This window comes from Esox lucius, chromosome 23, assembly GCF_011004845.1.
Source record: "Esox lucius isolate fEsoLuc1 chromosome 23, fEsoLuc1.pri, whole genome shotgun sequence".
Taxonomy (NCBI): Eukaryota; Metazoa; Chordata; class Actinopteri; order Esociformes; family Esocidae; genus Esox; species Esox lucius.
Genome location: NC_047591.1, coordinates 12,517,821 through 12,540,528, shown reverse-complemented (window position 1 = coordinate 12,540,528; position 22,708 = coordinate 12,517,821). Strand labels below are relative to the sequence as shown.

The 22,708-nt window shown below is 41.3% G+C and overlaps 3 protein-coding genes across 8 annotated transcripts; 1 reads left to right on the top strand and 2 right to left on the bottom strand.

The window, feature by feature from the left end:
* Positions 1–3,291: 3,291 nt before the first annotated feature.
* Positions 3,292–7,264, bottom strand: LOC105020290 (zinc finger protein 480-like). Of its 2 annotated transcripts, XM_010887189.3 has the most exons (7): positions 7,091–7,264; positions 6,490–6,692; positions 6,321–6,410; positions 6,064–6,159; positions 5,816–5,926; positions 5,603–5,723; positions 3,292–5,451 (listed from the first exon to the last, which is right to left on the bottom strand). In XM_010887189.3, the coding sequence occupies exons 1-7, from the start codon at positions 7,128–7,130 to the stop codon at positions 3,731–3,733; spliced, it is 2,382 nt and encodes a 793-aa protein (XP_010885491.2). In that variant the 5' UTR covers positions 7,131–7,264; the 3' UTR covers positions 3,292–3,730. The 2 variants fall into 2 exon arrangements, with proteins under 2 accessions (XP_010885491.2, XP_034145936.1); XM_034290045.1 differs by lacking the exon at positions 6,064–6,159.
* An 846-nt stretch (positions 7,265–8,110) lies between these two features.
* Positions 8,111–13,673, bottom strand: LOC105020289 (zinc finger protein 568-like). Of its 3 annotated transcripts, XM_010887186.4 has the most exons (8): positions 13,505–13,673; positions 13,254–13,297; positions 12,551–12,753; positions 11,639–11,731; positions 11,422–11,517; positions 11,230–11,340; positions 11,006–11,135; positions 8,111–10,206 (listed from the first exon to the last, which is right to left on the bottom strand). In XM_010887186.4, exons 2-8 carry the CDS (start codon positions 13,285–13,287, stop codon positions 8,495–8,497), a joined length of 2,379 nt encoding a protein of 792 aa, XP_010885488.3. In that variant the 5' UTR covers positions 13,288–13,297; positions 13,505–13,673; the 3' UTR covers positions 8,111–8,494. The 3 variants fall into 3 exon arrangements, with proteins under 3 accessions (XP_010885488.3, XP_010885487.3, XP_010885489.3); XM_010887185.4 differs by lacking the exon at positions 13,505–13,673 and having other exon boundaries at positions 13,254–13,495; XM_010887187.4 differs by lacking the exon at positions 13,505–13,673 and having other exon boundaries at positions 11,422–11,514; positions 13,254–13,495.
* Positions 13,674–15,785: 2,112 nt separating this feature from the next.
* LOC105020288 lies at positions 15,786–20,353 on the top strand. 3 transcript variants are annotated; one of them, XM_020042735.3, is made up of 7 exons: positions 15,786–16,432; positions 16,612–16,722; positions 16,833–16,889; positions 17,036–17,203; positions 17,631–17,790; positions 18,104–18,204; positions 18,339–20,353. In XM_020042735.3, the coding sequence occupies exons 1-7, from the start codon at positions 16,421–16,423 to the stop codon at positions 18,474–18,476; spliced, it is 747 nt and encodes a 248-aa protein (XP_019898294.1). In that variant the 5' UTR covers positions 15,786–16,420; the 3' UTR covers positions 18,477–20,353. The 3 variants fall into 3 exon arrangements, with proteins under 3 accessions (XP_019898294.1, XP_010885485.1, XP_019898293.1); XM_010887183.4 differs by having other exon boundaries at positions 15,786–16,722; positions 17,036–17,194; XM_020042734.3 differs by having other exon boundaries at positions 15,786–16,722.
* Positions 20,354–22,708: the final 2,355 nt, after the last annotated feature.

Genomic DNA, 22,708 nt, shown 5'->3' with positions numbered 1-22,708 from the left:
AGGCTGAAAAGTATCCACTAAAATAACATCTCAGTATGGGACACTAGTGTCTTTTATCAACTTTTGGAAGCAGCTCTTTTCCACAGCTCTCTGAGGAGTTGTGACCTGATTTTTTCCACAAAGATTTGAACTGCTCTATTTGTGTTGCCACCAGAATGGGTTTACCAGGAACTGCAGACAGACACAATGATGAAAGGAACCATTACAACAGGCTACGACAATGTCTGTCTAATACCTGACATGACTTCAGGATAAAACATTGTACGGACATTGTCGTAGCCTGTTGTAATAGCAAAAACCACTCATCCATAATACATAATATGGCACGTTTGCCACCGGTTTGCATGCCCTTCTGCAACTAGAATAATATTGAAACACAATCCTCAAAAGAGATGCCTATGGCCTTAAATAAGACATATTTCTAATAATAATAAACACAATTGTATTTCCACAGGAGAGGTTTTGAAGGACATATGACAAATGGAACATTGCCAACATGACAATATCCTACAGAGGACGAAACATACAGAAATAAAGTGGGGAGAACAAGTATTTGATACACTGCCGATTTTGCAGGTGTTCCTACTTACAAAGCATGTAGAGGTCTGTCATTTTTATCATAGGTACACTTCAACTGCAAGAGACGGAATCTAAAACAAAAATCCAGAAAATCACATTGTATGATTTTTAAGTAATTAATTCGCATTTTATTGCATGACATAAGTATTTGATCACCTACCAACCAGTAAGAATGCCAGCTCTCACAGACCTGTTAGTTTTTCTTTAAGAAGCCCTCCTGTTCTCCACTCATTACCTGTATTAACTGCACCTGTTTGAACTCGTTACCTGTATAAAAGACACCTGTCCACACAATCAAACAGACCCCAACCTCTCCACAATGGCCAAGACCAGAGAGCTGTGTAAGGACATCAGGGTTAAAATTGTAGACCTGCACAAGGCTGGGATGGGCTACAGGACAATAGGCAAGCAGCTTGGTAAGAAGGCAACAATTGTTGGCACAATTATTAGAAAATGGAAGAAGCTCAAGATGACGGTCAATCTCCCTCGGTCTGGGGCTCCATGCAAGATCTCACCTCCTGGGACATCAATGATCATGAGAAAGGTGAGGGATCAGCCCAGAACTACACGGCAGGACCTGGTCAATGACCTGAAGAGAGCTGTGGCCACAGTCTCAAAGAAAACCATTAGTAACACACTGCGCCGTCATGGATTAAAATCCTCAAGCCAGCGCATGTCCAGGCCCGTCTGAAGTTTGCCAAAGACCATCTGGATGATCCAGAGGAGGAATGGGAGAAGGTAATGTGGTCTGATGAGACAAAAATAGAGCTTTTTGGTCTCAACTCCACTCGTCGTGTTTGGAGGAAGAAGAAGGATGAGTACAACCCCAAGAACACCATCCCAACCGTGAAGCATGGAGGTGGAAACATCATTCTTTGGGGATGATTTTCTGCAAAGGGGACAGGATGACTGCACCATATTGAGGGGAGGATGGATGGGGCCATGTATCGCAAATTCTTGGCCAACAACCTCCTTCCCTCAAAAAGGGCATTAAAGATGGGTCATGGCTGGGTTTTCCAGCATGACAACGACCCGAAACACACAGCCAGGGCAACTAAGGAGTGGCTCTGTAAGAAGCATCTCAAGGTCCTGGAGTGGCCTAGCCAGTCTCCAGACCTGAACCCAATAGAAAATCTTTGGAGGGAGCTGAAAGTATGTATTGCCCAGCTACAGCCCCGAAACCTGAAGGATCTGGAGAAGGTCTGTATGGAGGAGTGGGCCAAAATCCCTGCTGCAGTGTGTGCAAACCTGGTCAAGAACTACAGGGAACGTATGATCTGTAATTGCAAACCAAGTTTCTGTACCAAATATTAAGTTCTGCTTTTCGGAAGTATCAAATACTTATGTCATGCCATAAAATGCAGTGTCTTTCGGATTAAAGAGGAGAGGGACCATCTGGCTTCTTATCAGCGCACAGTTCAAAAGCCAGCATCCGTGATGTATGGGGGTGCATTAGTACACATGGCATGGGTGACTTGCACATTTGTGAAGGTACCATTAATGCTGAACATTTTGCAGGTTTTGGAGCAACATATGCTTCCATCCAGACAATGTCTTTGCTTATTTTAGTAAGACAGTGCCAAACCACATTCTGCATATATTACAGCAGCATGGCTCCATAGTAAAAGAGTCAAGATTCCAAATGCTTACAGAGTGTTGTTAAAAGAAAAGGTGATGCAACACAGTGAGAAACTCTGTCCCAACATTTTTTAAATGTGTTGCTGGCATCAAATTCAAAATGGGCATGTATTTTTTGTTGTTTTACTATTTTCAATAAAATGTAAGGATAAATGATTTGCACATCATTGTATTCTATTTTTAGGGTTAGAGTCAGATATGACCTACAGAAAGGTATTAGAGATGCAAAAAGATAAGTTGGAGTCCAAGTACCACAGCTCTGACCCCAGACCCATGTGGTGTGGACTGAGACACATCACGCACTACAAAGGAGGAATGGCAATGATGCTCGTCCCACCGCCACTCTCCTAGAAGAGCTCAACACCTTCTATGCACGGATTGAGGTGAACACCATTCCTTCTGTGAGGCTTGCGGAGGACCATGCCGACTGCACTCTGTCCCTAACCACGGCTGACTAAGGGGAGAGCTTTCAAAAGAGCTAACCCTCGGAAGATACCAGGGGCAGATGTCATTTCAGGCTGTGTTCTCAGGGGGTGCGCCGACCAGGTAGCAGATGTATTCATCTTAATATTCAACCTCTCCCTGAATCAGTCTGTGGTCACCCCCCCCCCCCCCCCTCCGCCCGCTTCCAACAGATCACCATTGTCCCCATACCAAAGAAAACCTTCCATCAACTGCCTGAATGACTACCGCCCGGTAGCACTGACCTCCATCTTCATGAAGTGCTTTGAGTGGGTGGTCAGAATTTAAATTGTAACTACTAACTATACTGTGTATCTCAAGAAAAGCTATGTTACTTTATTTTCTAGCAAGAGCCTCATTGAAGTTTAACATTGGTTGTACCAACCACAACATTTTCCTCCCCACCTGGTGTGTTGGTCTGATCATTATTTAAAAATCTCTTTTTTCTCCTAATAATTAATTTCATACCGATAATGATTAGAATGCATGTAATATGCAATGTAATATTTTGACATTTTAACTGTTCTTGTATAGTTGTTTAAGAAAGAACCAAGGTCAATTTCCCTCTGGAGAGTAATAGGTAAATAACCAATAAGCACACACACATCACATAATGAAATGCTTTAATCATAAAAATGATGAAATGCTTTAATCATAAAAATAAAATAAAACATTGTGATCAGTGGCACAAAGAAAATACTGCTAGTGATGTCTCACTAAGTGGTCAATAAATTGTAACTAATTTGATTTAGTTTGATGTGCTTTGCTCACTCAACAACATTTTTGCATTCTCAACTGTGTACTCCCTCGAGGATGTGTCATCTCGCAGTATAGAGGCATTACGCATATCCTTGAACTTTGATAAAGATGTGACTCCGAAAATATCTAAATCCTGAACATTCCTACATGGGCCTTTCTGAAACCCTGTTTGGATTTTCCATGTGGACGAACCCTACTACTGATGACACGGTACTGTGACAACCTAAAATACTGTTGTACAATTAGAGCAATCACAGTTCAAGTCCGTGCAAGACGTCAGAAAACCAAATAATCAACTCCTCTTGGTGGAATTTCTTCTACGGCGGCTGGTATGTTTGAATTTGCTTGCACGCTCCCCTCGTTCTCCCAAGTGCATGCGCTCATGCACCTTCAGGAGACGTATGTACCTGAAGGCCTTTCCACAATGGTCACAGGGGTGCCCCTCCCCTGTGTGTTTAAACTTGTGCTCCCTCAGGTGTGTGTGGAGCTTGTAAGACTTCCCACACTCTTCGCAGTGGTAAGGGCGTTCGTTCGAGTGCAGTCCCCGCTTGTGGATGCGCAGCCCCCCGCTATCTTTAAAGGTCTTGTCACATATGTCGCACCGGTAAGGTTTCTCTGAAGAGTGCCTGCGTATGTGGGCCTGCAGTAGGCTTTTGTTGCCAAACATCTTCTGGCAGAAAGGGCAGGGTAGCTTGGGACTGGGCTCATGGTCTTTCTGGTGCCTCTTCAGTTCAAACTCATAAACAAAGGTCCTTCCACACTGGGCACAAAGGAACTGTCGGTTCCCAATATGGTAGCCCATGTGCCTCTTTAACAAGCTCGGCATAAAGAAGCGCAACCCACACTGCTCACAGGCATACGGGCGATCCATGGTGTGCCAGCGCTCATGGGCGGACAGTTGGAATTGTGTTGGGAAACTCTTTGGACAATGAGTGCAGGAAAAGGTATTCTCACTTGTGTGACAAGCCATGTGTCTTTTGCAGTACTGCGCTTGGGTGAATCCCTTTCCACAGATGGTGCATTTGTACGGTCTCGCGTCCGTGTGAACGCGATAGTGATTCTGCAGGCCAGCCTTCCTCAGAAAGCACTTGCCACACTTGTCGCAGCTAAAGGGCCGCTCATCCGAATGAATTTTCATATGATTTGCCATTAACGCCGATGTCCTGAAAAACCTGCAACAATTGGGGCACTTGAAAGGTTTCTCTCCTGTGTGCATGCGGAGGTGATCCTCTAGCCGTCCTCGAGACAGGAAACTTTTCCCACACTCCTGACAAGTGTTGGCTGCAGGGTTTCTCTTTCTCGAGCATGCTAGTCGTAGCGGCTTGGGTGACTTTCGCTTTCGGATAATGGACCTCTCAAAGAGATCAGAATCTATTTCCTGAACTCCGATCACCACGCTGCTTCCAAGTCCTGTGTCAGCTGACTCCATCTCCATGTCGACGTGATAGCTCTCTGGAAACAATTGCAAGGAAGGGAGTGAGACATTGCTACTTCCAATATGAGAGACCCACTGGTGGACACTCACTAACTCAACCGGTTGATTATCCGCTGGGTTTCCACTGGTGACAGCGGCAGCAACGACTGTCTGAGGAGAGGCTTCAATCTGTGTTAAAAGGCGTTGCTGTCTCAGTGTTTCCAGCATACTCCTAACTGTGGTCACCCCCTTTGATGTTGCCCCTTCCACTGGACCAATTACATACTGAGGACTAGACAAGACCGCTTGGCTATTGGACGGCGCATTTTCTTCATTGATGTCACACCCAGCGTTTTCTGGCTCCGTGGGAACCCTCTCTTCTCTCTCCACCTTAGAACCTGCTCCAGCGTGGTCCGAGTCGTCTGACATCATTCCCAGATCCTCCACATCACTGAGGGAGGGGGGGCTAACGCCGCTTAAGGCGCCTTCTAATGATTCCGCTTGATTGTCAAAAGATGGCTGCACTGGCTGCATGTCACAGGCGAGGCGGAAGGACAGCGAGGACAGAACACAGTCACCCACAGACGAAGTAAGAGGTACTGAGAAGGGACAAAAAAGTATGAGTGTTTAATACTGAATGACATTCTGATTGGTTAAAAGTGAAAGTTTAACAATGTGTACTTCCTCACAAAATATGAACTTTAAACATTAACAGAGTGGGGAAGAAATAATACTTCTTAATAGCCATACCAAACTGAGTCTTAGTTTGCAGACTCTGGTGCTGTAGGAGGATCTTCAGATGCTCAGGATCAGACACAGAGCGCCCACACTCCTCCAGATCAGAAGGGGAACCACTGATCATAGATGCTATCTGAGAAGGAAGAGAAATACTACCATCAGTAACAGACAGCTTAGTCCCTGGTGAATTGTGAGTAGTAAACATGGCATGTACAAGTTCATTACCTGGGAGAGATCAGGCACAGATAGCAGTTGCTCCAGTCTGAAGACCAAACCTCCCACAAGGGCCTGCAGTGCTGTGTCATACTTCAAGCCATACTGTCTAGGAAATTCCTCCTATTCGGAGGAGGACAGTGATAGTTTGCTTGGCATTTCTCCGCTTGAGATTTAAGTTAAATATACAAAATCCACCCAATCAGGGACACAGGCTATGACAACAAGGACAGCGAGAGAAGGGAGAAAGCCTGTAGTACCTGGAAGAAGTGCTTCCTCTCATAAGGGTTTTTAAGCAGGGTTTTGACTAATGACACAAAGTTAGCCTGCGACTCCTCCACTTCAGCATCTTGCTCCTGTGTTACACACAGATATCATTTGGTATACCGCAGATTGCATTAACCAACTTGTCATGTGGTCAACTTTTCACATTTGTCAAATCCTTGGGGTTAAATTTCACCTACTCTTTATGGTACTGAATAAATATATTCTCTGGTGAGTTAATAAATATTCTTACACCGATGGACGCACAGATGTCCAGCTTCTCCAGAAGACGTTGGATTTCCTCAGGGTTGGGTTGGTCATTGCGGAACAATTCTAAAATCATCTGAAATATGAGGTATTATTTAATCAATGCTCCAATAACCATTAAGTCGAAACCTCCCATGAAGACATTTGTCACTTACTCTTGCTCTCAGGCCAAGGATGAGTTGAACCCTCTGTTTAAAACTCAGCAGCTTTGGAACTGCTTCAGTCACCATTGTCACAAACTCCTCGACCTTCCCATAGTGGATCACGTTTCGTTGGTTAACAACATGCCAAACAAATGAATTCATCAGCCGCAGAGGAGAAACTAAGAGGCGCAAAGCCGAGACAGGAAGTGGGGGACCTGCAATGATATAAAAAAAAAAAGTTATATTGTGTGGTTTTAGTGTTACTTCTATTAGGTTCTTTCAACAAATCTTAATTTAGGATGCAAGCCGAAGCTGTAATTAACTGACTAGACACTTAATTCAAAGATATTGACTAGCAGCGTAAAGCACTAGCTAAATAATGTCCAACGCCACGGATAGCTAACTTAGCTATCCATTGGACATTGATTAGCAAGTGCTTTGCGCTGCTAGTAATCAATATCTTTGACTTAGTTAAGTCTGAGGCCATGTTCACTTGATATTGCTAAGCTGGCTGGCTAACTAACAACTGTTATTAATTCGTTACGATAACGTTTATTAGTTAGCTTGCTAGCTAGCTATAGGGCGGCTAGCAGGTGTGAGATAATATACTTACCAGAACTGGCTTTATTCGTAGTCTTCCTTCGTTTGTCCATTTTGGAATGTTACAAAGTAGGTAGCTACACTAAATACAAACCTAATAAAGATACTGGGCAAAATTGTTAATTATCCAGCTTCATCCACTGCGATAACACCACTGTCGTTACCGGCAACACTAAGAATAAGTACTTCCGGGTGTTAGATTTTCAGAATAAAAGACCCCATGTAATAATAGAAGGGTTTGTTGTAAATTACCTATGTATTCATGATAAATTAAATGGTCTGAAGATGAACAATCACTCATACTTGCCCGTATCTAAGTAAAATGTGTTTTGGGTTTAAAATAAAGGTCTTGAATGAATTAAACATACTGGCTTAGTGAAGCGTGGTTAGTGGTTACTTAATTTTCTTCCAGTTGAAACTTGCAAAACAAGAACTTAGTCCAGAAAGGTATTTCAGCAAACTGGATTGGTCACTTAGCGAGCTCTGACAGAAACCAGAACTTGAGCCAACTCTGGGTTTTCAGCTCCAGCAAGAATGCAGTAAGTGTAGTATGATCAAAAACCATAGCAACCAAAGCTCTGAACCAAACCCGCTGCCAACTAGGTTAAGGGGATCTTATCTTGGTTAAATTCCTACCCGAAAATCTACCTTTTCAAAAAGTCACTCCCACCTTTATCTTTGTGAACTAATACTTGCATTTTCTTTCCCTCATCCTTATAGGACTAACTTGTCTGATACCTCTTAAAGATGTATTTACTACTAACAAGTAAAGTTGTCCACATAATCTTAAAATGTACACCGCAGGTTTTTCTACTTAACACAGTTGTTTTTTCTACATATCAACAATGTATAAGTAATAATCAACAGGCAGCTGGATACTGTGCCATGGCCAACCCACTGCCCAGAATATGATGATGCAACCATACTTATTAATTCCCCAATTTGCCATTGAAAGTACAAAAAAAGCAATTGCAGCAAACCATTTGTTAAATTTCCCTCACTGTGTTTTTCTAAATACAATAAAAGCTACACAAGCGAGTAGTTGCACACAATTTAGAATTTATTTTCCTTATTTTATCAAATCTCACATATTTCCATAATTTGCCTGGCTTCACATTTTGCACATATTGAGCAAAGTACTAGATTTCTGTCTATTGTTAAAGAGCAATAAGTGAGATGAGTAGCTATTAAATTACTACATTTCAACAGCATACCTATCCAGAAAAAATACAACACAAATAAAGATGTTGTAATGACAGAATAACTATTCATTATCTAACAGCAGTTTACAACAAAAAAAATTATAATACTACGATAAAAGCGAAGGGATTGACATCATGACATTCTGAACTCACATCAGAACCATAAAACACGCACCCCAATCATTGTTTCTACAGGGCAGCCGTTGGCTAGGAAATCAACTCCGTTTGGACGAGTGTCTCCTGCGACGGCTGTTGTGACTGTACTTCCTAGTGCGTTCCGATCGCTCGCCTGAATGCAACCGCTGATGCGCTTTCAGGAGACGCGGCAGCTTAAAGACCTTACTGCACTGGTCGCAGGGGTGCTGCTCCCCCGTGTGGTGGACAATCATGTGCTCCTTCAGGTGCTGCTTCAGCTTGTACGTCTTGCCGCACACGTCGCAGCGGTACGGCCGTTCACCCGTGTGCAGCCGTTTGTGACTGGTCAGGTTGCTGCTCTGTTTAAAGGCCCTGTCGCATATGTCACACCGGTAGGGTTTCGCGGAGGAGTGCGTAAGCATGTGGGCTTTGACCAGGCCGTTGCTGTGAAAAACCTTCTGGCAGACGGGGCAGGGGATCTCCGGCTTGGGGCCGTGGTCCCTTTGGTGCTTCTTCAGGTCGAACTCGTACACAAAGGTCTTTCCACACTGGGCACACAGGAAGGGGCGGTCCCCAATGTGATAGCCCATGTGTCTTTTCAGCCCACTGGGATGGATGAATCGCATCCCGCACTGCTCACAGACGAACGAGCGCTCCATTGTGTGCCAGCGCTCGTGGATCGACAGCTTGTACTGGGTCGGAAATCTCTTAGAACAGTGATTGCAGGGGAAGTTGTTCTCACTAGCATGAGACTGGATGTGAATTTTGCAATAAAACGCTTGGGTGAAGCCCTTTCCGCAGATGGTGCATTTGTGCGGTTTCGCGCCCATGTGGACGAGCCGATGCTTCTTCAGGTCATCCTTCCTCCGAAAGCCCTTGTCACACTCCTCACACTTAAACGGCCTCGCTTCCGAGTGGTTTTTCATGTGTGTGGTCATGTATCCCAACGACCTAAAGGCCCTGCCACACACCGTGCACTTGAAAGGTTTCTCTCCGGTGTGAACGCGCAGGTGGTTCTCTAGCTGCGACGGGTAGACAAAAGCCTTCCCGCACTCCTGGCAGACGATGGTTGCCTCGGGCGTTCTCCTTTTCGAAGGGGCCGTTATCCTTTGCGGCTTGGACGGCCGTCTCCTTCGGATGACTGCCCTCTCAAAGAGGCTGGTTTCGGTCTCCTGACTTTCAATCACCACACTGCTGCCAAGGCATGTGTCGCCTGCCTCTATGTCCATGTCTATGTCATTGTTCTGTGGGAGGGGCGGCAGGGAAGGGAGTGAGATGTTGCTACTTGCAATGTGAGAGACCCACTGGTGGACACTCACCAGAGCCACCCGTGGGTTATCCGGCGGGTTTCCATTGGTGACCGCGGCAGAGACGACTGCCTGAGGAGAGGCTTCCATCAGCGGCAAAAGACGTTGCTCTTTCAGTGTTTCCAGTATACGGTTTACTGATGTTGTCTCTTCCTCTGGATCGAGTACACCTTGAGGACTAGACAAGACCGCTTGGCTACTGGATGGCGCATTCTCTTCGTTGCTGTCACACCCGGCGTTTTCTGGCTCCGTGGGAACCCTCTCTTCTCTCTCCACCTTAGAACCTGCTCCAGCGTGGTCCGAGTCGTCTGACATCATTCCCAGATCCTCCACATCACTGAGGGAGGCGGGGCTAACGCCGCTTAATGCGCCTTCTAATGATTCCGCTGGATTGTCAAAAGATGGCTGCACTGGCTGCATGTCACAGGCGAGGCGGAAGGACAGCGAAGACAGAACACAGTCACCCACAGACGAAGTAAGAGGTACTGAGAAGGGACAAAAAAGTATGAGTGTTTAATACTGAATGACATTCTGATTGGTTAAAAGTGAAAGCCTAACAATGTGTAATTCCTCAATAAAACATTTGTATTTGAACAAAAGTGCATTACATTCAAGTGAATTCCGATACACTGAAAAGGTTCAACCTGTATTTACATTCCTGTTTACAAGAAATAATCATAAAATGTTTCAACCTTAACTGAAATTAGGAAATATATTTACCTTTGTGGATGACCTAATTACAAATACAAATATATATATCCCATTACACTTGCAATTGCAAATGGATTCAAACTGTCAGATTTGGTGACCAATAAGCACCTTAATTGAAATGCAGTGGCAGTGCAGTATGTTGACATCAAAGCAATGGGGAGAAAAACAACTTGTCATAATCGTTTACTTGTGAACAGAACCATAGTTGGTTTTAATTTTCTTTCATTAGTCCGAGAGGCTAAATAAAGGTCTGAACTGGTTAAGTAGTACTTTGGGGGAAGGTTTGGACCGATTCAGAACTTAATTTGAAAAGGTAAATCCAGCCTTCAAATGCCTCTCCCCTTATTCTGAATCATGTTTAATGTCAGCTACAAGCTTACTGTAGGAGTAATGCTTTGAAGAGGAAGACAGTTAGCCCAGACTGTGCTTTTGCATGGACACTAGTAAGGCACATTATCACTAGGGTAATATTTCAAATCAATCCTGAGGCTAAGAGTTAAAGTACAGTAATTCTCATAAAAACCTAGTCTGATAAGCAGTTCATCATAGTGTTATTTCTGTTTCCCGTCCTACCATTTTTGTTGAACAGGGTTTTATTTTGCAGACTCTGGTGCTGTAGGAGGGTCTTCAGGTGTTCAGGGTCAGATACAGACTGCCCACACTCCTCCAGGTCAGAAGGGGAACCACTGATCATAGATGCTATCTGAGAAGGAAGAGAAATACTACCATCAGTAAGAGAGACAGCCTAGTCCCTGGTGAATTGTGAGTAGTAAACATGGCATGTACCAGTTCATTACCTGGGAGAGATCAGGCACAGATAGCAGTTGCTCCAGTCTGAAGACCAAACCTCCCACAAGGGCCTGCAGGGCTTTGTCAAACTTTGAGTCATACTGTCTTTGGAACTCCCCCTACAAAATAAGGAAAGGCTAAATTAGTCTGTCAGGTGGAGACATACCAGGCAACAGAGGGAGAGATAAAACCTGCCAAACCTGGAAGAAGTGTTTCCTCTCATAAGGGTTCTTCAGCAAGGTCTGGACCAACGCCACAAAGTTTGCCTGCGACTCCTTAACTTCTGTATCTTCCTGCTATAACAGAATTACAATGTGAAGAAGGTAATGCCAGTACTGCTTATAGGATATTATGCTACTAAATCTGTTACTAAAAGCTTTCATGCCCTATGCAGGTTGGATTAGGAGATTTTCTTACCCCTTTGGATACACAGATGTTTATATTTTCTAGGTGGTGATGGATGGCCTGGGGATCGGGTGGAGAATCCTTGCGAAAGATCTCCAAGATCATCTAAATAATTACAATTATTGCATTATTTGAGTAATGTTGTATCTACGGATTATGTTTTTTTATACTGTAATTTGCCACTTCATGCAATAAGTCAAATCATTGGGTGAACTGTTGAATGAGAAATGTAAATACATTTTTGTTGTTTGGAAGAATTGGCTGACTGTATTTGACCTAATAGTACAGCATGTAAATGTGAATCTAACAGCCAGGGGGAGGAACTGCACTTCTTAAGGGATCGAAGCATAATTTAGTTGCCAGACACTTCCAGCCTAAATGAGTGGAAGGTCAGATGGAACTATGCATCAAACTTGGACTTTAATAAACCAAAAAAAAAATCCTAAAATTCCCAGTTTAATAAGCATTGGTTTAAATGTGTTAGTCTAACAACCAACAATCTCCCACAACACAAGTTGTAAAAACTTGTTGTGGGATGGCTGAGCGTTGAACGCTGTTGAGTGGTCTCTGCCTCCACACTCAGTTACTGAGTGTTACTACTTCAACAAAACAATGTGTTTTGATAAAATATTAATGTAAAACATCATTTAGTGCCATAGGCTATGTTAGCTTCTCTTTTGTGGTTGGAAGTGGTTGGCTCATGAAAAGTTAGAAATAAAGCTACAATTTGAGACACACCTCACAGTATTTTGATTGACTAAAATAAAAAGATAATATTTTACTCTTTGCACTGTTATAAAATGATGGCTACAGCCATGAAAGCTAAATGGTTCATTTTAAATGGTTCATTGCGGTTTTAAAAGCCAGCAGACTAGGTTCATCAAAGAACCAAATGCACTTTGACCACAAATACAAGTCACTCACTCTTGCTCTCAAGCCTAAGATGAGTTGAGCCCTCTGTTTAAAACTTAGCAACTCTGGAACTGCTTCAGTCACCACTGTCACAAACTCCTCGACCTTTCCATAGTGCAACACATTTCGTTGATTCACCACATGCCACACAAAGGAATACATCAACCGCAGGGGAGAAACCAAGAGACGCAGAGCCACGAGAGGAAGAGGGGGACCTACGGCAAGAAAAAAACATGGAACAAAATGTTAAGCTGAATGAGATATCCGCCAAGAAGCTGCACTACTGTCGACCACAATGTGTAGTACCTTAGCCAAATCATAGCCGGCAATAAGCTATAAAAACAATTATTATAAAGCTATGGCATATATGAAAAGTGTAATGTGTGCGTTATTGTGTCAAACTATATCCTCAAAAAAACCAAAGCAGTAACTATATACAGTACAGTAACTAACGCTGGCCAACTCAGCTACGTTCTTTAGTTAGCTAGCTAGCAAGTTATGCTAGCAATTTACAGGATAAAATAAAGCTAACAATGACAATATTAAGCAAGATACTTATATTCTAAGTAATTCGCTAAATAAAAAGCTATAGTAATAAATACATTTTCATTGACCCATTTGGCGACGTATGTTCACATTTAAGCTTAAGTTAACTAGGTACAATAGGAGCTAGCTAACGTTAGCCAGCTACATTACTTTAAGAAAAAACACCTACCCGTAGTGGTAGTAGCTTTGGCTCTTTTGTCCATGGTGGAAAAGCTGCTATCAAACAAATGTAACGAGAAATATATAACAAATCTTACAGCATACACCTATATTAAATCAACATGCTATATTCATATATATATATACATATTTTTTAAATGTGTGAAAATGTTTGCTGGTCTTCCTCTGGTGGGGTTACTTTCTGATTGGCAACCCACGTAAAGGTGCATTATCGCCACCCACTGGATTGGAGTCTCATACCTATTCAGATATACCACGAAGTGCGGAACAACTCTAAAGAATCTTTACCAGACGAGAAACAGAGAATTACAGTGCCTACGCACTAGACATTAATTCGTTTTTTTGAAGCGCCGTCCAATGACTTTTGCTGGCAATTTTACTTCCAATGTAAAGGCTTTTTTAGTACTGTAACCCGACCATCCTTTACAAGAAAAAGTGGTTCTGAGCACCTTGCAGTGTAGCCGCTATAGTTTGTCTGCTGGTGTTCACATTATGGGTATTCACTTCCCAGAATAGTTATGGAGGGAACGATGTTTGGTATTTCACAACAGAGTATTGTGTGAGGTAAACTTGTGTTTGTACAAATGAAGTGTTTCCTAATCATTTGTTCTAAACATACAGTACAAGGAGTTTTCTTATGTTTGTAATACCAGGATGATGTATCCACACACAGCAAATTAAAGTATTTCCCTGTAGCTAATGTGGGGAAAGTGGGTATGATTAATTGGAACCATGGCTTGACAGGTCCCACTGTTAATAATGTTAATGTAGTCTTTTAGTGAGGGGTCCCAGGATTTCTGTCATCAGCCCTATCAACACATAGCTAATAAGCTGTAGAAAAGAGTGGACTTATATTCAATATATGTCAATATTTGTGTAAGAGTTGTGTGAGGCTGGAACTGCAAAGCATAGGCTCAAATACAGAATCGAAATCTTTAAAACATCCTGTGTGTAGATATTTTTCATGTTATTGTACAAATCTTTTCATCCTTTGAATAACTTACAAATCCTCTTACAAACAAAGTGTTGTTTCATCTTATACTGTCAATTACTAAAAAGCTAATCGCACACCTGTACTTATTCTTGAGCAGTTGTTAGGAGGAAAATGACATAAGTAGAAAAAAGATATGCCCTCAAAATGTCTGCTTGCAAGTGTTACCATTTCAAATAAATAATACGTTTTGGTTATAGACCCTGGTAACCAATGTATTAGGAAATTAAGAGTGAAAAAATGTATCTATAGTTAAAAAACTCAGAGACATTTAAAATGTTATTGTATGTTTATTTGAAATGGTCTGTTTATTAAGTCTTACAGAGTCATGTTGTACTGCCTGCATCCACTGGGTGGCAGTATAGTCATTTGAAGAGCAGGTCATATATCTATTTACTGTTTGACCCACATCGTTTTGGTTTTATTCAATCAAAACAGACCCCACTTTTTGATTAAATACAACAGCCTAGTCCCGAGGGCTTTTTATGGAGCGTATGCCGGAAATACCAAAGAGATCATTGTTGAGTGTGACTGTAAGTAAAAAGCAGCTAAATGACACAATATACCATAAGGAAAGAAAGTATATTTGAAATATATTTTCTATACATTTGATAAATATATTTGAACATGTTTGATATTGGCTGCTTTAATATATTATTACAAATCTATTTAATATATTTGACAATGCATGTTTTAATGTGTTTGGAATACATTCAGAAATTGAATACATTTACATAACATTTTTTTTTTTTAAACAAATGAAGCCAGTGTCCCCAGATCTTCCCTGTCACAGTCCCCAAAATCTGCACTAAAACAGTCTATGTGCCGAGGATAAGAGTACGTCCAGTGTGTCTGTTGTAAGTTATCATGTCTTATCTATTATCCTGTTGGATTTTTCAACTGCTTACTCAAAATTCTCTGGCGTCCTGTTGGATCTTCGGAGGACCTGAGCCCCACAAACTCGAATCAGGACTACAGGGCCTGACGAATTCTAGTTGTCCATGTTCAAAGAGCTTCTGGTTGTTTTGCTTATCTTGATTTTGCCTGACAACTTCTGCTATACCTGCCCACAGTCAATTCTACCTTGCCGTGTTGCTTATATATAGGCTGCTTGAAGACACTGTACACAGTCCAACTTTTCCCACATGCATTTATTGACCTGCTGGTCATTTGGAAGTTTAAATATTGTTGAATAATGAATACTGTATATTTTGGCCATGGGCTCTTATCATTTCTACCAAGCACTGCCAGAAGAGGACTGGGTACCCCAGAGATCCTGGCTCCTCTCTAGGGTTATTTCAAGGTTCTGACCTTTTGAGGAAGTTTTTCCTAGCCACTGTGCTTCAATTTGCTCGGTATCTGTATAGGTTCTTTCATGTAAAATACATTTGATTGATTCGTGTGCATGATTTGTCACAAGGTGTATGTTCATTCTCACGTGTTGTCTGGATCATACTGCTACCAGGCAGCTTTTCACAACACACACAGATGACAGATGCACTCTCTTTTTTATTCTCTTTCTCTCTCGCTTGCACATTTTTTCTCGTTCTCTCTCACACACACACACACACACTATGACTGAGTGGCAATGGACCAGTCACACAATGCAGTCCTTGTGCTGTATACAAAAGGTCAGATGAATCAAAGCATATGAATCACAGACAGCTTCTCTCTCAGGCTCCAGACGCACTTCTAATACACATCACAGCCAACATCCTCCTCATATTCCTGGATGTTACTAAGGATATTGACTCACAATCCATTTGACAACATTAAGGACAAATATTTAGCCTTAATTGTTTATGAGAAAGAGCAGAGATGTTTTTATGAAATTACGTCATTTTACTTAAAGGGGCCAAGGGTAGGTTATGAATGGAAATTATTGATCCTTTTAGATAGAAAATATATCACATATTTGTGTGTGTGCATGTGTGTGTGTGTTAGAAAGAGTGAGAGAGAAACAGACAGTGTGTGAGTGTGTGAATGGTAGTGACAGACAGTAGTGTCCGTAGGCGGCACTGGTGCTAAAAGAAAGACTTGAACATTTCTGTGAGGACAGCCGGACCCTGGTCCATATTATTTACACATGTCATCATGACTAGTCCTCCATCTAAAGTCAGAAACATTCGATTTCAAGTATTCCTCAGCAACTACTCACATTCCATATGAAGAGCAAGGTGAGTAAAAGGTTTATGTGATATTATCAGTTTCAGTGACTGCAGCTGTGTAATCTTTAAGACAGTTTGAGTGAACTTGAAGTTTCATGTAAAACTGAAGATCATGTGGACAAGTGAGTAAACAAAGCCAGGGAGCTTGTGAAAGTAACATGCCCTCTCTGAATCGGTCTCGTGTTCAGATTCGGACAACCACGTGTGTCATCCTATTTCTGTTGACAAGTTTTGGAATATGCTCAGGAGGATTTGGAAATCCTGTAACAGATGACGTGAGCAGATTGTTGTTGTTATTGGTAAGAACTAGATACTCAAACATGAACTGCATACTGCAAAGATGCCAACAATTTTATATAATGAGCAAAATGTACTTTTACAGAATTTACCTATTTTAATTTTTTTACAGAAAAACAACATTCCAAAAGACTATAAAATTCCTATAAATCATATTCCTAAAAATATGGTAAGTACAATAGAATGTTTCAAAAACAAAACCTCATGCATATAGGTGTAGTGGTAGAAGTTTGTGCTTGTCTTACATACATTGATTGGGAAACTGTAGTAATGAATGGTGTAACCTAGTAGTTTCTCTTCCTTGTATTTATCCAGAGTGGTGTGTGCTGGTTTCTGCTGAATATATATCCACTGGAACAAAGCCTTAGGGAACTGGCACAGGTGTTTGGTGCCATTTCGTCCAACAAAGATAATATTATGCTCTTCATCACCATGCTGCAAAACCTGCGCTTCAAATTTGATCATGAGGAGCTGGTAATGCCTGTCAGTTCTGGCAAATCCCGTTACTTTACTGTAAACACAAATTACAGACATCAATGCTGTAAGAGTTATTCAGTTAACTCAAGTACATTTTGACATTATCTTGCAAATTCATTATAATTGTATAGGCCATTTCACCATACATATTCTAGATTACCTACTATGCTATGTAAAAACAAGTTTACGTTGAGGTCAAAGAATGTGTACTCCATTTCAATGTAACTTCTAATTTTTTAACCAGTCTATAAACAAATTATGACATTAATATTATGGTAATGTTTTTTTGTTTGAAAATTATGAAATTTCAGCTCACATTGAGCAAATGAAGAATGAATCCTGTGAGTTAACTCGTAACATTTGTTATTGCTTTAACAGTTCTAGTATCATGTGATGTAACCATCCTTACGTATTTATTTGTCTGTATTTTCAGGAAGTGACAATGCAAATGTTTAAATGTCACTACAGGGAGGTAAAATGGCCGACAGGGCAGTATTTTGACTATGTCAGAGCCATATTGAATTCTGCAGGAAAAGGAAAAGGAGGATTCCGCTGTGCACCGCCCCCCTGCCCAGCTCCTTCCTCAGCACCAGGTAAGAAACAAAGTACTAAATGCAGGGGTGTCAATAATTGTGGCACATTTTGTTAGAAAAAATAATTTCTTGATGACAGGAGTTTTTTTCCCCAAATAAATGTACTTAAATTAAAGGTTGGATGTTTCTAAAAAAAAAAAAAACAATCCCCAGTGTGACATTTAGCTTATTCACCCAAATGTTTTACAACCCTTGAATCTTTTATAACCCTTTTTTTATTCATCTTTACTATGGGTGCCAATAATTGTGGAGGGCACTGTAGTTTTCATAAGCTTGTTTTTCACAGACCACTGTTCAATGTGGTTGTCACTAGGGAGTGAAGCACAAGACCACGATCAGACTCGGTCAAGGGGTAGCCTGCTGTGCCTGCTTCTGATACCAGTCACAGCCTGTGTGTTCCTCATTGTATGGGTGGTAAGTTGACAACTCGGATGACTTGTCTGGGCCACTAAAACACCAACTTCACCTAATATACTAATCCTTATCATGTGTTAGCACCACGCTGTCCAAAACTGGTCCATTTACTGACATGCGCCTCTCTTCAACAGGTTAAATCTAGAACAGGAGGCTCCCCAGAGATGAACCAGCAAATACTGTCCTCCGATGTGGAGCGGGCCTCAACCATCCCCATACCACTGCAACAACTCACCAGTCCATCTGATGTACCTGTGACAGGGTCTGCCTGATCGCCACGGAGGGAGCCAGTGAGGACCACCCGCCACTGGGCAGTGACCGGAAAGCTGCCCCACTGGACTGGCATCAGTATGAACTGGAGTTACTTGGACTTGTACCTCTCATTCCACTCGCATGATATCTGTGAAAGGCCAAATCTTGGAAAGTATGATTTGGTGACTGAAATTGGAGCTAATATCTCAGGGCTGCACTGTACCTCTAAAACGCAAAGGTATCTCACTAACGGATAGCGGCAATAAGCGATCACCACTGCAACTAAACTACATGGACTACCATTTCAATAACACCGTACATCGCAGGTTCCTACTTAGTCCACAATCGAAATATGACGTAACACAATGTCAGAGAGGTTCTCCACTGCGTCTGTCAGGATTATGGACTTTGTTGTTGCCTGAAGATCTATTGCTACTGTGTAGCCACACAGTATGTGCTGATACATTTTGTGTCTAACCCATCCTTTGAGTCATATTATCAACATGTGGGACTGCAGTGAGACTCCTAGTAGAGTGTGTATGCATGTGTGTATGAGTGTGTGTGTGTGTGTTTGTGTGTGAGTAAGATACCCTGCTCTGGATGATCTCAGTTAGGAGCATAACAGAGGCTTGTTCTTGCCACAAAAGAAAAGAGCCGTAGGCTGGAGGAAATACCAGTTCCATGCTAACCGACAGACACAGATCCTCATGAATCACAAACCGCATGATCCTCCATCTCCAGACAGAAGGAAATCAGGACTCTGGCATCTCCTCTCACACTGCACCACAACACACATCAGCAAGCCTTAGGATAGATTTCTAGCATTACTTAAAATATGTCATGGATATATTTCTGTTTAACTCTAGTGGTCAAAACTGAAGAACCTAACCGGGGCAGGATAACAGTATGGTCCTGTTAAGTAATACACTAGTAATTTCTTGCATTTACAGCCTGGACTGAAGTTTGTTAGTGTTGTTAATGGATAGTGTAGGAGCATCTCTAGTTTTATGTTGGGACCAGATCAGAGGCTGTAAATAAGAATCTCCAGTCTATACATTCCTGTTGGTTTATACTTTAGAAAGACTGTTTGTCCTGTGAGGAAAATGTTCAGTGCGGAAGTCACAATATACTGTCCTCCGGACTATATATTTAAACTGTTGGATGAATGAAATGCTACATAAATAAAGAAAACAGTCAACATACTAAATTTTCTTCTTTAGCTTGACCTATTTTTTCAACAAGTTCTAGTAACCATCACAAAGATGGCTGCTAGAACACTTTGTAGAATTATAACAAAGGATCATGAACATGTAATAATTTCTACAGTAACTCTATTACCTAAATAGGCATCCTGTGGAGGCTTGACTGTGTAATTTAAATCAACAGATATTTCCATGTCTCAATATCTGCCTATGTGTGGATATTGAACCAATGTTAAAGACCATTCAAAATTAGATATTTCATAACATGTATCTGCCAAGACATGGCAAAACCCTGCATTCTAGAACATTTTGTGTCTCAAACGATGCCGGGCACAACAAACAAAACCCAGATGATGTAAATAAAGGTCTAATCTACAAGAAACCGTAAGAAAACATGCATTAATTTTACATTAAGGTTGAAAATTCTTTGTTATTAAAAAGAAGCAGTCATGCAATGGTGATATCGTTTGACAACCCTTTTTTATCTCAGCCATTTATCTTTTCCAGTTAGACTTGAATGTTTTAGCCTGCATGTAAAGGAAAACTTAAGTTTGAGAATTTCTGCAAGTTTTTGTAAAAAAAATAAAAAAATCCAAATGGACATACCCTGTGTTATGCTATATTTGCCCCTTCAGCACCTGCAGTAAGTCCCAGCTGTACCAGTAGTCACTGTGTAATCTGACTGAGGGAGGTTTTTGTACGACTCTGTATCACTGTGTGAACGTCCAGACACTATTAGGATAGTGTTGACTCTGACAGTAGTAATCTCCTGTATCTTCAGCCTGGACTCCACTGATGGTCAGAGTGAAGTCACTCCCAGATCCACTACCACTGATTCTAGATGGAGTCCCAGAGTAACGGGGACTAACTAAATATATGAGGAGTTTAGGAGCTTCTCCAAATTTCTGTTGATACCAGGCCAAGTGATGTCCAGTGCTGTACAGAACTACTGGTCTTACAGCTGAGACTGACTGAGTGACCCACAGAAACAGATTTTAATGCAGGACTCTGAGTTACAATGATCTGTCCTCTGGACTCTGAAACAGAGATTTCATTCAAATTAATAATTTGCTCATTACTTATGAACTAATGACTTTACAAAAGCATTTTATTTATTGTAAAAAGGTTAGGAAGCAATTGTCAGGGTTCATTTCTGGAAATAATATTACCTTGAATGTAGAGCGTAAAAATCCAGATGAAGATGGTTGTTGTTGGTTCTGTTGTCATGAAGAACAGGTCTCACTAATGAAGTGTTGACCCTGACAGGGTTATATACAGCCCTAGAGCACTCAAGCATGTGTTCTCAACATCCTCTCTGTGCAAAGGGAGTTTGAGTGTACGTACAGTCAATTGGGGGTGAATAAAGTCATTGCAAATGAGTGGTAACAGATATTATTTTGGGGAGATCTGAAACATCTCCCGAACAATATATATGGCTTTGGTCAGGGCTGCCCAACCCTGTTCCCCAAGATATACCCTCCTGTAGTTTGTCTCTCCAACCCTAGTTGTGACTGACCTGATTACATTTATCATCCAGCTAATTATTAGAATCGGGTGTGCTAGATTAGGGTTGAAGAAAAAACCTACAGGACAGAAGCTTCTTAGAACAGGGTTGGGTACTGTAGCACAGGGTTATATTACCTGTACATTCTCAATGGGCCAAATGAAGATTTCTAACACATTCTGAGGCCAGGAGTACATTCCTTCAAGGACTGAATGGTGTTTAAATAATCACTTTAAAAAAACATTGATTAAACATTGAAAAAGTGCATAATATTTCAAGAGTACATTCCATAGGTGTTATAAAAGATGTATTGTGTCTACTAGCTGTTTATGTTTTCAATGTGTGGGTATTTTCACTAATGGGATTATTTAATGGCAAATTGTCACCATAGCTAATTTATTTAGCATAGTATATTTGAACTTGAAACTCAATTCAGGTCAAGATAATGATAGAAATTATGTCCTTAATTATTGTTTTCTAGTCATAGTTATGACTAGTTATAGTTATATTAGTACAATTAAATCTCAAAATGTTAAACATATACAGCTCCAAGACGAAATCTTTAATTAAATGGACAGAGGAATATTTTTTTATCTTCTTTAGGCAACGCATATAATGACAAAGAAGTAGATTAAAAAATATGTCATGCACGGGCTGGGAAGGTAGGACAAAACCGCAGAGGTTTTCCTGAGCGAACATAGTTTTTTGAAGTTTCACAGAAGAAAAATACAAAAGGCACAAACGGCAGGTACAGGCAACAAAACCAACACACTAACCACAATGACCAACAAAAAACACTGAGACAGAAGGAATTTACATAGGGACACAACGAGGGAGCCAACAAGAGACAGGTGAAAACAATAAAGACAGGCTGCGTGTAGAAACACAAACAAAAACCAAATATAACAGGGCTACATTCAAATACAAAAACCCAAATGGAACCTCACAATATACAGTGGGGAGAACAGGTATTTGATACACTGCCAATTTTGCAGGTTTTCCCACTTACAAATCATGTAGACGTTTGTAATTTTTAACATAGGTACTATTCAACTGTGAGTGACGGAATCTAAAACAAAAATCTAGAAAATCACATTGTATGATTTTTAAGTAATTAATTTGCATTTTATTGCATGACATAAGTATTTGATACATCAGAACTTAATATTTGGTACAGAAACTTTGTTTGCAATTACAGAGATCATACGTTTCCTGTAGTTCTTGACCAGGTTTGCACACACTGCAGCAGGGATTTTGGCCCACTCCTCCATACAGACCTTCTCCGGATCCTTCAGGTTTCGGGGCTGTCGCTGGCAATACATACTTTCAGCTCCCTCCAAAGATTTTCTATTGGGTTCAGATCTGGAGACTGGCTAGGTCACTCCAGGACCTTGAGATGCTTCTTACGGAGCCACTCCTTAGTTGCCCTGGCTCTGTGTTTCAGGTCGTTGTCATGCTGGAAGACCCAGCCACGACCCATCTTCAATGCTCTTACTGAGGGAAGGAGGTTGTTGGCCAACATCTCACGATACATGGCCCAATCCAT

Coding starts and splice junctions, on each gene's coding strand:
- LOC105020289 (XM_010887186.4), bottom strand. CDS start 13,287: ATGGACAAAAGAGCCAAAGCTACTACCACTACGG. Junction 12,754..13,253: donor CAAAGCTACTACCACTACGG/GTAGGTGTTTTT, acceptor TTCTTGCCGTAG/GTCCCCCTCTTCCTCTCGTG. Junction 10,207..11,005: donor AACCCTGTTCAACAAAAATG/GTAGGACGGGAA, acceptor GTCCCTTCTCAG/TACCTCTTACTTCGTCTGTG.
- LOC105020290 (XM_010887189.3), bottom strand. CDS start 7,130: ATGGACAAACGAAGGAAGACTACGAATAAAGCCAGTTCTG. Junction 6,160..6,320: donor ACATCTGTGCGTCCATCGGT/GTAAGAATATTT, acceptor TGTGTAACACAG/GAGCAAGATGCTGAAGTGGA. Junction 5,452..5,602: donor GCAAACTAAGACTCAGTTTG/GTATGGCTATTA, acceptor GTCCCTTCTCAG/TACCTCTTACTTCGTCTGTG.
- LOC105020288 (XM_020042734.3), top strand. CDS start 16,582: ATGCCCTCTCTGAATCGGTCTCGTGTTCAGATTCGGACAACCACGTGT. Junction 17,204..17,630: donor ATGAGGAGCTGGTAATGCCT/GTCAGTTCTGGC, acceptor CTGTATTTTCAG/GAAGTGACAATGCAAATGTT. Junction 18,205..18,338: donor TGTTCCTCATTGTATGGGTG/GTAAGTTGACAA, acceptor TCTCTTCAACAG/GTTAAATCTAGAACAGGAGG.